The sequence below is a fragment of the Pholcus phalangioides genome, unplaced genomic scaffold (genome assembly GCF_987345545.1).
Source record: "Pholcus phalangioides strain wild (caught in Gottingen) unplaced genomic scaffold, Ppha-v1.0 ptg000020l_1, whole genome shotgun sequence".
Lineage (NCBI taxonomy): Eukaryota > Metazoa > Arthropoda > Arachnida > Araneae > Pholcidae > Pholcus > Pholcus phalangioides.
This window is the reverse complement of record NW_028301613.1, coordinates 1540389-1558629: the sequence shown is the minus strand read 5'-3', so window position 1 is coordinate 1558629 and position 18241 is coordinate 1540389. Positions and strand designations below refer to the sequence as shown.

The 18241-nt window shown below is 40.2% G+C and overlaps 1 protein-coding gene across 2 annotated transcripts in view; it reads left to right on the top strand.

Moving 5' to 3' along the window:
* Positions 1 to 1960: 1960 nt before the first annotated feature.
* The window catches only part of LOC149070730 (bcl-2-related ovarian killer protein homolog A-like), a 45806-nt gene continuing 29525 nt past the window's right edge, over positions 1961 to 18241 (top strand). Inside the window, exons 1-2 of one of the 2 annotated variants that reach the window (XM_089248631.1) lie at positions 1961 to 2125; positions 9462 to 10328. In XM_089248631.1, coding sequence (XP_089104757.1) covers positions 9618 to 10328 — 711 coding nt within the window. In that variant the 5' untranslated portion in view covers positions 1961 to 2125; positions 9462 to 9617. Of the gene's footprint in view, positions 2130 to 9461; positions 10329 to 18241 lie in introns of both variants that reach the window. The other variant, XM_089248632.1, reaches the window with a different exon arrangement.

Genomic DNA, 18241 nt, shown 5'->3' with positions numbered 1-18241 from the left:
TCGCGCATACTCGAGAAGCGAGGCGCAATTAAGAGGAAGAGGCCACTCAACGAGGTTCGCGTTTTGAACAAACCTGCTTGTTTTCACCACGAACTGCTGATTATCATTATCTGCTGATTGGTCCGTTTCTCCCATTTCCCCCCCCCCCCCCTTCATTTCCCTCTTCTGGGAGTCATCGTCATCATCACCACCACACCCTTATATTTCAGAACCCCTCCGGTCATTTTCTCTATCCTCCTCCCCCTTTACTATGAGCAGACATCTCTCTTCCTCCATTCGTATGTTTTCTTCCTTGTCCAAATTCTTGGACCTCGTACCTCTTTGCTCCACTATGATCGCTGCCTTAGGCAGGTGCGAAAGGTGCAGCCGCCTCGGGCCGCTAAATTTTAATTTTAGACAGCAGTAAAACGAAAAAAACCTTCTTGCCCCCTCCCTGACTTCCAAGTCTATTCCGCCTATGATCTAGGGTAGTGATGGCCCAAAAATGGTGTTCCAGTAGGAGAGTACTAATACTCAGACAACACGATAAATACCTATACTGACCATATTTCCTTGCAAAAAATACGGGAAATGGAAAATCACGATCCATACGGTTTATCACAAATTGTCGCCAGGAAAACTTGTCAAATGCAAGCAAGTAAAGTTGCCAATTACAGTCAAAAAAAACTGTCGGAAGCAAGTAAAGTAAGTAAAAATGTATAGCGCACAGCAAAGTCCCACATCATTCAACTGTCAGCAGTCCCACGTCATTCAAATGTGTTGCTTGGGATGTCATCCATCGGCGATCCAAAGTGCAGCACCACGTCTCTCATATTTGTTTCTTGTTATATCATCTTCATTGGGGAGCCAAACCGCAGTCCCGCATCACTCAAATGTGAAAGTAGGGATGCTATCTATCGGTGAGCCAAAGCGCAGTCCCACATTGCTATCGGTGATACAAAGCGCAGTCCCACATCCATGGCCCCCACAAGGGGTGGGCTGACAAGGCTCCAGTCCTGGGTCCCGGGAGGATTTTAATCATTTTTTTGTTTCTTCACGCTATAAATTCATCATAAAGGGGGCCCCGTGAAAGCCTGGTCGGGGGGCCCGTAAAAGATCCCAGCCTAGGGGCCCTGCTTCAGGATGTGAGAGCCATGCCCACATTACTCAAATGTGGAAGTAGGGATGCTATCAATCGGTGAGCCAAAGCGCAGTCCCACATTGCTGGATTGTGTTGGTTGGAATATCACCTATCAGTGAGACAAAGCGCAGTCCCACATCACTCAAATGTGGAAGTAGGGATGTCATCTATCGGTGAGTCGAAGCGCAGCACCACGTCTCTCATATTTGTTTCTTCGGATATCATCCATCGGTGAGCCAAAGCGCAGTCCCACATCACTCAAATGTTTCAGTTGGTATATCTGTCATCCGTCACAATGAGTTAAACCGTTCCAAATTTTATACACGATGAATCTAACGATGAGTGGGGGGGCACTGCCCCCCCCCGCCCCACACACACACACACACACTTCGATAGAATGCCACCGATCTGTGACCACGCTGTCAGATCTCCCACAGTCATCCATCACGGAACAAAAAAGCAGTCATTTCGCTCAGTCAGACACGTCAGAATAGATGGCACCGAGCGTGCGTCTCTCGACACGCCAAACAGAAAAATAGTAAAAACAAACGCGCGTAAACCGAATCAAAGTTCCCAAACCGAGTGGAAAATCAATTAAACCAAAAAGTTAATTAGCACGAACAAAGGACTTGTATATCATCTTCCACCATTGTTTCCCCATAGACGAGAAGTTTCGCCATCACACAAATGAATTTATCGCAATAAAAAAAAGACACAATCTTTCTCCTTCCGTTCGAAAAAAACAAAAGACGGGCAACACACATCTTGGCGACTATTTTTTGGCGACGGCGGGGAAAATGAGTTCCGAAACAACCCTTCATTCAGAGAGAGAGAGCTTCATTCCCTCCCCGGTGATAGTAGTTCAGTCTTGGCTGCCGCGAGCGGAAGACGCGCTTCTTTTCCCGCGTCTGATACAAATATTACGGTAATAATAACGATATAAATTGTTCCGGTTCAACCGAGTGCGTTAACCGTTACATTTTTCGAAATTTTGTGGCATGAAATGTAAGTACGTAATCACAATTTATATAAATTTTTTTTTTCTCCTGTGGGGTTTATATCGAAAATTTACTGGGATTTTGGAAATTTTCCATGCAAAATTAATATAAATCTCTTAATTTTTGTACATACACATTTATAAATCGTTCGATATGAGAATTTTTAGCTGAAAGATGTGTAAAGTTATGAGTTTCTTGAAAGAAATTTTTGAAAAATTTCTCGAGATTAAAAATTTAATTACTGAAATTTTTTGTTTTTAATTTTTAGAATATATATGATTTTTTTTTTAAAATTTTCTGCTATTGCTGAATTTTAAATTTGGATCAAACTTTTTTTGTTGGAAGAGAGAAAAATTAAAAATATATTGTGGCATTTTTTTTTTTTTACTTTTGAATTTGTAATACGTAATCTAGAGATGATACTCAAGAAAACGATTTTAAAAAATTTACTTTTTTTAAATTTTTGTAGATAAATTTCAGGATTTTTGTAAATAAATTTAATTATTGGAATTATTACTTAACTAATTTATTTGAAATTTACTTTTTTAAATTTTTGTAGATGAATTTCAGGATTTTTGTAGATAAATTTTGGAATTTTTGTAGATAAATTTCGGAATTTTTGTAAATTTCAAAATTTTTGTAGATAAATTTCAGGATTTTGTAAATAAATTTCAGGATTTTTGTAAATAAATTTAATTATTGGAATTTAATTTACTAATTTATTTGAAATTTAATTTTTTAAATTTTTGTAGATAAATTTCAGGATTTTTGTAGATAAATTTTGGAATAAATAAATTGGAAATAAATTTCAGGATTTTGTAAATAAATTTCAGGATTTTGTAAATAAATTTCAGGATTTTTGTAAATAAATTTAATTATTGGAATTTAATTTACTAATTTATTTGAAATTTACTTTTTTAAATTTTTGTAGATAAATTTCAGAATTTTTGTAGATAAATTTCAGGATTTTGTAGATAAATTTCAGGATTTTGTAGATAAATTTCAGGATTTTGTAAATAAATTTCAGGATTTTTGTAAATAAATTTAATTATTGGAATTTAATTTACTAATTTATTTGAAATTTACTTTTTTAAATTTTTGTAGATACATTTCAGGATTTTTTTAGATAAATTTCAGGATTTTTTTAGATAAATTTCAGGATTTTTTTAGATAAATTTCAGGATTTTTGTAGATAAATGTCAGAATTTTTGTAAATGAATTTCCGGATTTTTGTAGCTAAATTTCGGAATTTTCGTAGATGAATTTCAAACTTTTTAGTAGAAAAATTTCAGGATTGTTCTAGAAAACTTTTAGGATTTGGATGTCAATTTTTATCAGAGGAAATTCACGTTTCTAAAATCATTTGATATTTCTGATAAATCGTCCGCCGCGTTATGTGAATTGAGTTTAAAAAATGTCAAATATTGAATTTGTGATGAAGAAAAAAAAATTAGGAAAAAAATTTTTTTGAAAATATAAATTTAATACTAAAATTTATGTTGTTAAAATTCATAATTTGTATGTGAGTTCTTCAAAAAACTGATTTTGTTTTGAAATTTATTGCCAAAGTTTAAATGTGTAGATCACCGTTGTTATTAAAAGGGGAAAAAATTCGAAGAAATTTAAAAAATTCGATTGGCAAATTTCAGAATTATTTTTTGTAAATATAGACTTCTGAGGATATTCAAGGAGTACAAATTTTTAAAAATTTAATTTTTTGAATTTTTTTTGAATAATTTCAAAAATTTTGGTAAAAAAAATTTTTTTTAAACATTCAAGGTTCTGAAATCGTTTAATTTTTTTTCAATAAATCATTCGTAAATTGAAAAGAAATTTCAATTTTTGAAATTTATTCTTTTAAGATTTAAAGTTAAATATATTAAAATTTGTTTTCTTAAAATTTATAGTTTTTGAAATACATGTGAACTCAAAAAGAAATTTCTTTTCTTTCTAATTTCATTGCCGAGTTTTAAATTTTGATCAAACAAGAGAGAAAAATTTAAAGAATGTATATTGAAATTTTTTTCTGAATTTGTGTACTTAAAAAAAATATATAAATTTCTAGAGATATTCGAGGTATACAAATTTATAAAAATTTACTTTTTTCTAGAATTTTTGTAGATAAATTTCAGAATGTTTGGTAGAAAATAAAATTTTATCGTAGAAAATAAAAATTCTAAAGTTATTTACTATTTTTTATAAATCATTCGACACGTTGTGCTTTGAAAAAAAATGTAAAATTTCGAATTTTCCAAAAGAAATTTTCAAGAAAGTCTTTAAAAAATAGAGATTTGATACTAAAATTTGTATTCTTAAAATTTATCATTTTTGGAATATATATGCCAATTTTTTTAAAAAAATTTATTTTGTTTTAAACTTAATTTTGCTAAATTTCAAATTTTTATCGTAGGAGGCGAAATTGTTTTCAAATTTATTTTCCTTTTAAATTTTGAAAAATCATAGAAAAGAAAAATTCGAGAGATTTACAAATTTTGGAATTAAAATTTTCTATACGTACATATGTTACGGTAAATGTGAAAATTCCGGTTATTACGCATAATAACTGATATTTTACCGGAGAAGTTATTTTTCCTTGAAAAATAAATTATTTATACGAAATTAAATAGTTTTAAATTAATTAAAATTTAAACATGAATTTTAAAAAAATTTAGTAGTTATATATATTGCTTAATTTCAAATTTCAGCAAACAAGTAATATAACAAGTAATTTTTTTTAATTTAAATTACAGAAATTTGGCAATTGAAAGTAATTCTAGTAAATAAATTTACTAGAAGTGAAATATTTAAAAATAATTTGAGTTTTTGGTCAAAAGAGTGTTTGCGCTCACCCTTTTGGTCATTCATATGCTTGCACGCACTCTAGGTCATCCTTTCGGTCATTCACATGCTTTCACGTGCTCTAGGTCATCCTTTCGGTCATTCACATGCTTGCACGCACTCTAGGTCACTGTTTTGATCATTCACATGTTTGTACGCACTCTAGGTCACTGTTTTGATCATTCACAAGCGTGTACACGCTCTAAGTCACTCACTGACTTGTTCTCTTGCTCTGTAGGTCATACTTTTAGTCATTCACATGCTTGCGCGCTCCCTTGGTCACTGTATTGGTAATTCACAAGCTTTCACACTCTCTAGATCCGCTTTTGTTCATTGGCATGCTTTCACACTCTCTGGGTCACTCTCTTTTGGTCATTCAAATGTTTGCATGCACTTTGGTGATTCGCACTTTTGGTTCTAGATCGCACTTTTGGTGATTGATATGCTTTCACAGTCTCTAGGTCACTCTTTTGTTCGTTCACATGTTTCTGAATACTCTAGGTCTTTGTTTTTGTCATTCACACGCTCTAGGTCACTCACTGACCTGGTTCCTAGCTCTGTTGGTCACTCCTTTCGGTCATTCACGTGCTTGCTCACGCTCCAAGTCACTTTTTTCTCACTCACGTGCTAGCACACTCTCTAGGTCACTTTCTTACTCACTCACTGACCTAGCCGTCTGGGCAGACGTGAATTTATTGAGGGTTATACAAATTTGTTTCCCTTCTCCAATTCCACTAATTTTCTTGGCCAATCATCCCTCACATTTTCCGCCCAGGGCTATAAAAAGACCACACCTCCCCCCCCCCCCCCCTGTAAAAACGTCACTGGTTGTGGGAAGCCCTGTGCTTCAATGATATTAAAAGGAATCTCAGAGACTCACTTGTCTCAATAACAGAAATTTCACCCTCACTGGTGTGGGTGAAATTTTTAATCACTTACGCCAGTGATTCCTAACGTGGGCGTTAACGCCCCCTTGGGGGCGATGGAAAGTTCCAGGGGGGGGGGGCGGTAGAAGTTACGGGTATAACATAGGATCCTATGGGTTAGATTGCGTTGGGGGGCGATGGGAGGAAAAAATTTCTGAAGAAGGGGGCGATGTGGGGAACCAAAAAGGTTGGGAAACTATGATTTATACACCTTTACACATGCTGTAGGTCACTCTTTTGGTCATTCACATGCTTGCACGCACTCTAGGTCGCTCGTTCGGTGAAATTCCTCAAATAAACGGAAAGACAACTTCGTTTGAGTAAATTTAGGACGACTATTCATTATTGTCCTGTTTAAAAAAAAAAAACAAGTATAAATATCATTTTAATTGAAATCAGTGCATTCGATAGATGGCGCTGCTGCTGCTGCTAAACAGTTAATTAAGATGTCCACGGTGATGTACGGCCGAAGGGAACGCGGTAAAATTAATAAAGCTTCTGACAAGTGGCGCACACATACACACACAGTTAATGGATCCCGATACGATGGGGGAAAAAGAAGACGTAGAATGTTCTAGAACTTGTAATGAAAACAACCGTAAATGACGTTCGAAAGTCGGAGAATTAATAATAAATTCGCCGTAGAAGTTTGGTTTCTGGGAGACTTCCATTAATGGGGAAAAGGAAGAAAATGTGAAACCTAAAACCATCACGGAAGTTAATCAATATGGATGAGCAAAGTATCGGTTTGATTTCCAGTTTAAAAGGTAGTAGGTTCTTAACTAGGGGTCCTTGAAGAGGTTTCAGGGTCTGTGAGCTTGGATATGAGAGACAACAATTTTACATTATATATGTATATATACATATGTTACTCCCCCCCCCCCCAATAAATTTTGTAAGGGGCTTAGCCCCTCCCCCAATAATTTCTGAAACAACAACGCAATGCAGCTTCCCTCTCTTGCGTATGCACTTGAGTCCCGTATATACGGGACGATCGGGGCAACTTTCAGGGCACCCCCCCCCCCAATGTTTTTTCTTCATGTGCTAAATGTTATCTTCTGTGGAGTCATTGTACGTAGAGGAAAGACATCCTCTCCCTTATTGATAACGATATACGCCGCTGTGGTGATCGAGTGGTCACAGTGACGGACTCGCATCGCGAGGATCCGGGTTCGAACCCCACCGGCGTCACAGTGGTGGTCGGCCGAAGTTGGTTTTCTGTGGTTCCCAACTTCAAGGCACGAAAGTGAGCCGATCTCCCCCGTTAAAAAGTCTCGCCGCAGTAATAACATTACAAGTATTCAATCATTACACTTCACTCACAATTTGAAGTATAGATGGCAGCACTGAAATATCAGACACAACACTAGCTACACACTCAGACTCCGCTAGGACTCAGAATCCTGCTGGCAAAGGGACTGTCCATCTATGGACTTGGAGCCATTGGCGTCTGAAGTGTTTTAAACCTGTGGGTGCTAGTCTTGAGTTTCACAAGGGGTTTTTGACGAGGGGTGCTGTGCTCATCTACGAAATCACAGCTCCAACGCCACTGCGCTGAACTCATAAGGTTGAGAACAACTGGTTTAAGTTAACCAAAAGCAAAAAGGTTGCCGGTTTTGGTTCTCATTAACTGAAAAGTACACGTACTTTATGTTACTGCCGAAGCCCGAAATTGTCCAATTCGCGACGGAGCCGGCCAATTCCGTTAAATATTGACCCGGCCAGTTCGGTCCGGTTCGGTTCAGGGGCCGGTGGCCCCTGGACCAAAGTCCGATAACAAAAGGCATGATTCGGCATCATCGTCAAATTGACGTATTTTTTCGTGTGATAAATATGTCCACATGCGTTAGTTATTATAAATCATCCACCGCAGTGTCACGATGTGGTAAACATTTTTTTCTCTCCAAAATTTGGCAGGAAAAACTACAGTCGAATCTCGTTTTAACAAATACCGTTATAGCGAAAATCTCGTTTTAACGAACTCTTTTCTAATCATCCTATATAAGTTTACACAGAAACCATGCAAAAACTTGGAATTCCTTTACAACGAAGTGATTTCTCCGGTCTCTTAGAGTTCGTTATAACGGGATTCGACTGTATATGTTTATATCATTATTTGTATAGTTTTCCCTCAAATTTCACTTCCCCCCCCCCTCCCCTCGTCACACGGAGCTGATCCAATACACCTGCTATATATATAGACATGTATCACACGTTGGCGATTAACAAAAATGGATTTGGCTCCTACCAGGTCGTCTTACAGCAGTACATCGGGCTTTGGCCAGGGATCTCCGGCCACTTCGTGAAATGGCCAGCCAGAGTCTGAATCATTTCTGCGATTCGAACTTCGGCCAAAAACTCTTGGCCAATTGGTGACGTGGCCTGCCCCGTCGTGAACTGGCAGCACTTCGGGCTTCAGCAATTCCGCAGCAACTGCTCTACGGAAATATCGGACTTGGAAAGGTCCAATGGAAGTTGAAACCTTCGGAGTATGATAACGAAATTTCAAACCACAGGATCGTTGGCCGTTCGTCCTGAAAGAGGAAGAAAACCCGTTCCATAGACGCAGTACAAGGAGGTTTCGCTTCAGGTTCATTACATGGGTGTGCCAAAATGTGTGCATGCCCCCGTTTGAGGAAAAATATCTAGTTGCGGCGCTAGATAGATGGCACCACCTACCGAACACAAAACACGCCAAATGCTGGGCCCACACACATAAGCACACTGTTAAGTTTCTCCAACATAAATCTGACATAGCTTCCATATTTAGGTGTTAAAATATGCGGCAGTTAAATGGCGACAGATCAGAATGGTGGACCATCAGGGAGTGAAAATAAAATCATTTTACCAGGAAAACCAAGGTATGAATAGGGAATCAGAAGATAAGCGTCTGAGGGAGAATCTAATTTGCTTTAAATCTGATCAGAAGATATTGAAAATGCCAAGATTCTTTTAATGAAATGTAAAATCAATCAAAAAGGAGTTTATAGAATTATTTATTAGTGAATGAATAAATTTGGGGCCTTCAACTGTTAATCAAAGGGGATCCTGCTTATAACGTTTTTCAAAAAACCGTCATAAAAAACGTTGTAAATAGGAAAATACTTTAAACGGGAAATGATAATGAGAATTACTTATTGTTAGGACCACACGAAAATAAGTTGTACTAAGTGGGAAAACGTTCTGAACGGGAGAAACGTTATAAGCGGGATCAACTAGATTTATTACATGTGCGGAATTCCATACGTTAAATTCTCAGTGCTAATGAAGTCTTCTTTGTACCTTCTTCTCCCACCCGGAACATGACCCACCGTTGTCTCAACGAAGAAATATAAGCAGGTGATTAAAGACCTGGGGCATGCTGGAAGAAACTTCATAGAGATACCAGTGAATTATGGGGGGCATGATTTTTTTTTTTGTTGAGAGGGGCCCACTTTCACTCAAAAAGGACCCAGATTTTTCGAATAACCTGGGTCCCGACCCAGGTAAGTTAGAGTACAGTGGCATCTCTGATGTATATCGTCAATATATTGTCATTTGAGATATTTTTTTGTTTTTCCTCTCTCTTTTTCTAACTAGCCTCAGACGCCATTATGGAGGAAGGTATCGCCTTCCAAGGTGATAAGGACATCGCTGTATGAGATGTGAAGGCGTTGTCGTGGCCTCGGACTGAGACAGACTGTGCTCGAACTCTCCTCCCGAATTGTGTGATCCCGTGCATTCCACACCCCGCTGATGGCGATTTCGAATAACTCGAACGGAACAGCGCAGCGCCCAAACACCCTCGCACCGCCGTCCACAGGAAAACCCAGGAAGTACAGTTTGCCCCTGATCTACCCGAAGCCGTCACTTTCGGTGTACGCGGCAGCTGCGGAGAGCGCCAAGGAATCCACGGCCCGGAAGCGAAAGTTCAGTCAGGTCGGCCATGTCGTGGGCCACAGGCTGTCCACGACGATAGGGTGGCGGAGCCCGATCCTCGCCCAGGACGTCGTGAACCAGGCCAAAGGCATATGCGGTAGGTTCTTGAGGACTAAGCTGAGGTCCAGCTCGGCGGTTCACAAGAAGCTCGGACTGCAGAGGCTCAAGAGCGTCAGCAACATGGCCGCCGGCTCGAACACCGCGGAGGTCGCTAACGAACTGAGGCTCCTGACGAGCGAGCTGGAGAACCTGCACCCGAAGCTGTTCCAGAGCGTCGCGACGAACCTCGGCCTGCACGTGCTGCCGTCCGAGGTGGTCGTCAACAACGTGTTCTCGTCCGTGGCCGAAGAGATCTTCCGGGGCGACATCACCTGGGGACGCATAGTCGCCCTGTACGCGATGACCGGGGCACTGGCCATGGACTGCGTCAAAAGCGGACATCCCGAGTTCGTGCTGGGTCTCGTCCAGAGGATGGGGATGTTCGTCGAAAGTGACCTGGCGCCATGGATATGTCAGCAAGGTGGTTGGGTGAGTTTGGTTTCGATTTCAGTTTTTATTTATCCGTCATAGGGTACGCACGTTGGTTTCCGATTTTGCGATTCTGAAACCTGAAACTATAGTTATGTGAGCTGACTTTAAGATATAACTATATTATTCGAAACAGTATATTCGGCAACATGAAAAAATATTTATTTGCAGTATTAACAAAGGTAAAATGAAGCAGGGTTTGGACAAGAGCAGGGACATGTACAAAGATGCGACCTACGGCTACGACCTCTACGGACCTCTACGCCTACGACCTCTACGGCTAGAGAGGATCTAGAAAATCCCCTGGCATTCCCCTGTTCGTGCCGTAAACCACTTCTGCTGGGGTTGAGTTGAACTCTTCCCGAAAGTGGACCTTAATCCCATGAGGACTGTAGGCAACACTCGAGTCCATTGCTTACTGCTGTGACATCTGATTGCTGTTTCCAAGGTTCGATGCCATCTTTCGATGAAACCTTTGCATTTCGGATTATAAGCAGTGGCGCGCCGTCTCGTGAATCCGATGATGTGCGACGACAGTTATGTAAAGAGGTGGGACTCAAATTGGGAACATCGGTCTGCTTTGTCCGGTTGAAACATCACAGTAGATTTGTAAGTTGGAACCAAAATCTGGAAATTTTTGAACTTTGACATCTGTGTCTGAAAAAAGTATCTTGATCAGTTCATCGCCATATTCCTGTGCTTTAGCCATTTCAGTGTAATCCACAGTTTGAGGCATATGAATTTCGTCGAGTCTGAACAAGGTATCAGCAACCACACTGTCTTTACCCGAGTACGTCTGCCGCTGTGGTGGTCGACGGACTCGCATCGCGAGGATCCGGGTTCGAACCCCACCGGCGAAACAGTGGTGGTCGGCTGAAGTTGGTTTTCTGTGGTTTCCAACTTCAAGGCGCGAATGCGAGCCGATCTCCCCGTAAAAAAGTCTCGCCGCAGGCCTACAACGTTGCAAATATTCAATCATTACACTTCACTCACAATTTGAAGTATTGATGGTAGCACTTAAATATCAAACACAACACTAGCTACACACTCAGACTGTTAGGTGCACTCACTTTGTCCCAGCCTCTGCCACGAAGCTGGGCTGTAAGAGATCTCGGCAACGGGATAAGTCCGGTGGCAGAGTCCCTAGCGTTCATTCAGGCTGTACGTCTGTTGTGAACTGAAATATGAAACCAAGATGGCGTATTTGACGAGGAGAAGCCTTTTCCGCTTTTTGCTGAGTAGCGAAAATGAGAGGACGATGATCAGTGTAGAGTGTGGATTGTCTGCCTTCAAGGAAGTAACGGAAATGCTTTATTGTTGAATACGCAGCGAGAAGTTCTCGCTCGTACGTGCTGTAACGAGTCTGAGTTGGAGTTAGTCGTTTAGAGAAGACGCTTAGCGGTTGCCAATCATTATTTGACTTTTTTTGCTGAAAACTCCTCCAACAGCCATATCGGATGCGTTGACCATTACAGCAAGTTTCGCATCAGGAGACGGTTGAGCGAGAATGGTAATGGTGACATCAATGAGCTGTTGCTTGGTTGACTCGAATACTGCAATAGCTTCTTGGGACCACTTGATTGGAGATTTGTCGTTTTTCGTGCTGCCTTTGAGGTAGTCGTTGAGATTAGCTTAGAGTTTTCGCAGCACTGGGAATAAATCGCCGGTAAAAATGGATTATTCCGAGATATTTTCGTAGATCTTTTACTGTCTCTGGTCTCTCGTACTCTTGGATGACATTGATTCGTTCGGGAAGACCTATCAAACCACCTTCTCGTTACTTATCGCTCTCTTCTGTTCACTGGGGGGGGGAGTAATGTAGTGTCTTCCCAGCACTTATAAAATATAATTTTTCCTCGCTGTGGCAACACCACAAAAAGCTAAAGTCAAGGCCATCTGGTTAGAGAGTTATTATTGTTTACATTTGCCCGTCGCATCTTTGTACATGTCCCTGCTCTTGTCCAAACCCTGTTTCATTTTTCCTTTGTTAATATTGTAAATAAATATTTACCGGGTTGCCAACCATAACTTTATACAGTTCTGGCAGGGTTTCTCCCTAACTTTTTATCAATTGTAGCGATTTGGCTAATCGCATGGAAAAAGTTGTAGCCAAATGAGAGAGAACTTGAGCCAAATTGATGCGTCATAAAATGTGAATTCCAAAACAACTGCGTCAAATGGCCAATTCGAGCATTAAGAGGCCGAATGGACACTCGAGATTTGGCGAATTCGATCTTTTATTTATTCGCCAAATCAAATGTTTTGTCTCGATTTGGCGCAACGGTGATCGGCAGCGCGAACCCTGAGTTCTGAGACTCGCACCGCTACGGATTGGTTAAAAAAAACCTGAATTTCGGGTTTTCCGAATCAACCAATCAACAGCGGCTCCGACTTGCAGAATCGGAAACTATCGTGCACTGTGTTAGTACCCGTGTACAGGTTGTCCCATTCTCCGAACTCAGTAAGGAACTTGTAACGCCATTGAAGATCTAATGCAATGCGATTTGGAACGGATTTATCACAATTTAGAAAAAAAAAGGGGGATGGCATCATAACATGCGCGGATGTTGTCTAGTCAGGTTTAACCGTAACACCTCGAAAACTTTTTTTCTGTTGGCATCGGGAGAGACAGGGCAAAAACTTTCTAATTGGAATTCAGAAGACAGGAAGACGTGTAAAAAACTAAATTTTGTATCTCAGAAAGTATATTACTGTAAATATGATAAATCATGTTATATTATGCATAATAAACCGGTTATTATGAAAAATCGCCGAGCATTTTTGCAAGTTTGATAAATTTCCCTAAATTTATCACTTTTACCGGCGATTATGCATCATACCCAAGCGTCGCGTCTTTGGTAAACATGATAAATCGCACTATATCATACATATACTGTACATCAGTGTTCCTCGGAGTGCGCGTCGCGGTGAGTTGGGGATATTGATTTGTATGTCTGTTTATGCCTTGAAGTGGTTCTTTTTTATGAATGCACAATATCTACTAAACTGTTCTGGAGAGCCGCAGATGAGCCATGAATTGGGCGAGGGAACCGCGGATGACAAAAAAAGAACCACCTCATTTGGAATTTTTTTTCGTTACCATGAAATTCACCAATTACACATGGGTATTATGCATAATCGCAGATAAAGATGACAAAATTTCAAGAATTTATCAAATTTACCAACGACACTTGGTTATCAGGCGTAATCGCCGGTAAAAGAGATTAATTGATCAAACTTACCAAGATGATTGGTTAGTATGCATAATAATCGATTTATCAGATTTACCTTAACATACTCAGCGGTTCCTAGTAGAAGAAATTACATGTCTGAAATAGGCAAGTTGATTGGATACTTTTTCTAATTGAAAGTGTGTCTAAAAAACCCTATATATGCACCCTATATACGGTTATTCAATGAGTGACCAAAATTCCACAGCCCATGGGGCTGGGAATCAGCCAAAATTCAATTCTGGTCTGGTCTGGACCAAAATTTCAATAAGACGAAACCGGTACACATAACCAAACATCGCTTATTATCACAAAATATCGCTTATTAGCACAAAATATCGCTTATTAGCACAAAATATCGCTTATTAGCACAAAATATCGCTTATTAGCACAAAATATCGCTTATTAGCACAAAATATCGCTTATTATCACAAAATATCGCTTATTATCACAAAATATCGCTTTTTTTTTCGTACAAAGCCAAGCCTGATGGCACTGAGCCCTATCTATACATACATAACACGTGTGCGCTAAACGCTATCTAAAACGCGTATGAGCTTCAAACAAAAAAAATTCAAACCGCAGTTAATTATCTCGAACCATACTTGGTTTGTTGAGGTACCACAATGCGGCAATCGCATTACATACCCCCCCCCCCCATCCAGCCTACACCATCTACTGGTGCAGATGCGCTATTAGAGCCGTGACTTTTATGTAGATTTATTAAGTTTGCTTCCATTTTGGTGCCGTTCAAGTATTACGTCAGCAAATTTTTAGCCATTTTGAAACCCTTCCCCTTGTCAACGAAAGTCGGCAAAATTCTACCCCCCTCCCCTCTTTGTCAGCAAAATTTCGTCAGCACTGCCCCCCCCCCACCTCCTAACGCATGTTGGTGGGATCAGAAACGTAAGCGGGAAGGGGGGGGCATAGGGAGCTCGTGCACCTCCCTCCGCCCCAGGCCAAGAAAAAAAAATGTTTTAATTAAAATTTCGAAATAAAGTGCCTTTATATGTTATTACAATCAATTTCTGTTGATTTCAATGCCATTTGAAGGGTGAGAACTAAAAATTCCCGTTTAAGAAATTCATTGAGACCCACCCTTTAAGCCATATATGCTAAACCCATGGCCAAAGGCAAAATATATGGCCGCCCTCGAGGTTATCAAATTTGGCTTGCCCCATCCCCCTCCTCCTCACACCTAATTTTGTAAAAATGAACTAAGCGGCACATTTACAAATCGCTTAAATCACCCGTGTCACAGTTCCAGAGCATTGAAGTGGCCCGTGGCACGTTTTCAGATCCCTTGAGTGATATGCGGCACAGTTTTAAAGCACTTAAGCGGCCCCCATTGCGGTTCTACATCACTCAAGTTACCCGCGGAACATTCCCAGATTACTTAAGTGATCAGCGGCATAATTACGGGTCACTTGAGTGAGGCGTGGCGCAGTTCCAGAGCACTTGAGCGGCCCGGACACATTTCCAGAGCACTTGAAGGATCCGTGAAACATGTAGAGATCACTAAAGTGGCTCTGTAGGGGACTTATCAATAGGTAGAATGTTAGTTCACGTGCCCAATAACTATCAAAAGGTTTTTTTCCCCGTTTTTGGCGCACCGAATAAGATGCCATTAAGAATATTTCATATCTTCATAAGGGGCTATTCATGTATTACGTAAGCAGACTTTCAGCCATTTTTGACCCCCCCCCCCACCCCGGCAGCAAAATTTCGTCAGCAGCTTAGAATATTTCATATCTTCAAAAACGGGTGGTCGATGACGTAAGCATCATCCAAACCCCCCCCCCTTCCCCCTCCTCTCGTCATCAAAAGTCAGCAAATCGGACACACTCCCCCTCCACCGATGCTGACGTAATACTTGAATAACCCCTTTTCAAAGCTCACGCCCGCTCTACCACGCAGTCTCTTACCCAAAAAAATTTTTTTTTAGCGTCCACACTGGACAAGGGTCACGAGCCAAAGTTAATTATTCAGGTTGTAAATTTTCCATCGGGGAAAAAAAAATTCCAGAACTTTGCTATCGTGGCTTTCCTTTAACAAGGCCAACTACCCTCTCATGCAAAATATCCTCCGTACCCACTTTCCTGACTTCATCTCCTCTTCTAACGATATTCAACGTCTCTGGAGTAAATTCAAAGCTGTTATCGATAAATGTAAAGCCACTGTTCCTACCAAATGCTCTTCATCTAAAAGCTTCTTTAACCCTTGGATCAACCGTGACATTATCCATCTCAAAAGTAGAATTCGACGTGACGTCTCTAAACTCAAATTTAACGACTCCTCTACTCTCAGAAACAAAATCTCGACCTCTACCCGTAACCTCAAAGACCTTATTTCTCGCCACAAATCCAACTACTTATCCCACTCATTGCCTTCCTATCTCAAAACTAATCCCTCAAAATTTTGGAATTTTCTTCGCCCCAAATCAGCAGGTACCTCCTCGCTCAAAACTTCCAACTCGGATCTAACCTCTCCCCTCGATCTTGCCTCCGAATTTAACCGGGCCTTCTCTTCTGTTTTTTCCTCTGATCCTTCACCCCCCTCCAATACGTCTTTTTCGATTCACTTCATAACTCCTGTCCCATCTCATTTTCTAAAGCCGGTCTCCTGAATCTCCTAAAAAAATTAAAACCGCACTCTACTGGCCCAGATGGGATCCCCAATCATATCCTGAAATTCTGTGCCAAAGAAATTTGCAACTATCTCCTCATTATATTCAACGTCTCACTGAATACTTCTAACCTACCCAATGACTGGAAAATTAATAAGATAATTCCCATCCATAAATCTGGCTCACTCTCCCACCCTCTCAACTTTAGACCTATTGCAATCACCTCCTCTTGCTGCAAGCTCTTAGAACACATAATTGCCTAGAATATCCGTACCCACCTCGATTCGATTAACTTTTTCTTCCCTAACCAACATGGATTTCGATCATCGTTATCAGTATCTACCCAATTAACACTTTTCATACATGACTTAACAGACTCCATTGATAAAAACCTCCAATCCGACATAATTTTCCTAGATTTTTCCAAAGCATTTGACAGGGTGCCCCATAATAAACTTCTACTAAAACTTTCATACCTTGGACTAAATGTTCAACTGCTGAAATGGGTGGAGGCCTTCCTTATTAACCGTAGCCAGTTTGTCTCGTACAAGAGCCAGAACTCTCCTTTTCTCCATGTCAAATCTGGCACACCCCAGGGCTCGGTCCTCTCGCCATTATTATTTAATTTACATAAATTATCTACCCGACTCCATAAACTGCGCATTAGACTCTTCGCTGATGACTGTGTCATCTGTAAAACAGTGTCCAATCTTTCTGACCAAGAATCTCTCCAACACAACCTTAACATTATTTCCAAATGGTGCTCAATCTGGGAATTACCCCTCAATTTCTCAAAAATTGTTTTTATGAAAGTGACCCGTAAAAGAATCCCTCACGTATTCCCCTATTCTATAAACGACTCTTTGATCTCTGAGGTTTCCCAATATAAATACCTGGGCATTATAATCTCTTCCGATCTCCGCTGGAACCTTCACGTTGATTATATCTTTAATAAATGTCTCCAAAAACTGTTTTTCCTTCGCCGTAACCTAAAATACTCCACTCGTCATGTTCGTCACTTGTGCTACCAAACATATATTCTCCCTGCCCTCTCCTATGCCTGTGAAGCCTGGGACCCCCACACACAAACCAACATGGACAAATTAGAATCTATCCAAAATAAGTCCACTCGTTTCATTTTTAACTGTTGGTCTTCATCTGTCTCCATAACGGAACTCAAGCGACAACTCAATAGCCAACCGCTCTCCTCTCTTCGACTTATCTCTCGTTTAACTTTTCTTTACAAACTCCTCCATGGGGTTTTTAATATTGACACATCCAATATTCTAATCCAACCTTCACATTTCTCTGTTAGACTCAACTCAATCATTCCAAAAAATTACAGCCTATCTTTGCCTCTTCAGATTGTCACAAATTTAGCTTTTTCCCAAGAGCTATTATCGACTGGAACAACCTACCATCAAATATTGTAGATTGCACTACGATTTCCGAATTTTCTCGTACCATCAAAAGGCACTTTTGCCATATATAATTCCGCATCCTCTTGTATAGGCCTCGGCCAATCAATATTGTATAAATAAATAAATCATGCGTTTCACCAACGGTTTCGAAATTTCCCAAGAAAAGAAAGAAATCGAAACTAAAAGAAATTTCCTATTTCTTCGCAATAATACTGTAATGAAAAAACGAAAGAAGTTCTCTAACTAGAGTGGAAATCAATTAACCTCAAAAAACAAAATTTCACTCGGATACTTAAGAAGCGACGATCCGTGACAGGACAGTAGCGCGTATAACAGCGCGGGTCCGTGCGCAAGATGACCTAAACATCGAGGTCAAGTGGTCAAGTCCACCAAAAGAACTCCGAGACGGTTCTTCCGAAACGGCCTCCACCCGAATCGACCTTTAACGGACCGAAACCCCAATTAGATCGATCCATAAATCATACACGCGCAACAGCGTCGTCCCTCGCGGGTTTTTTTTTGTTCTTTCTAATCGGATTTATACTTACGCTCTTGTTAACGATTCCTCGTACAGACAAATTTCGGGCATTATTCAAGAAGATCGTGGTCATTTTTGGAAGTCCTTTTATAGCGGTT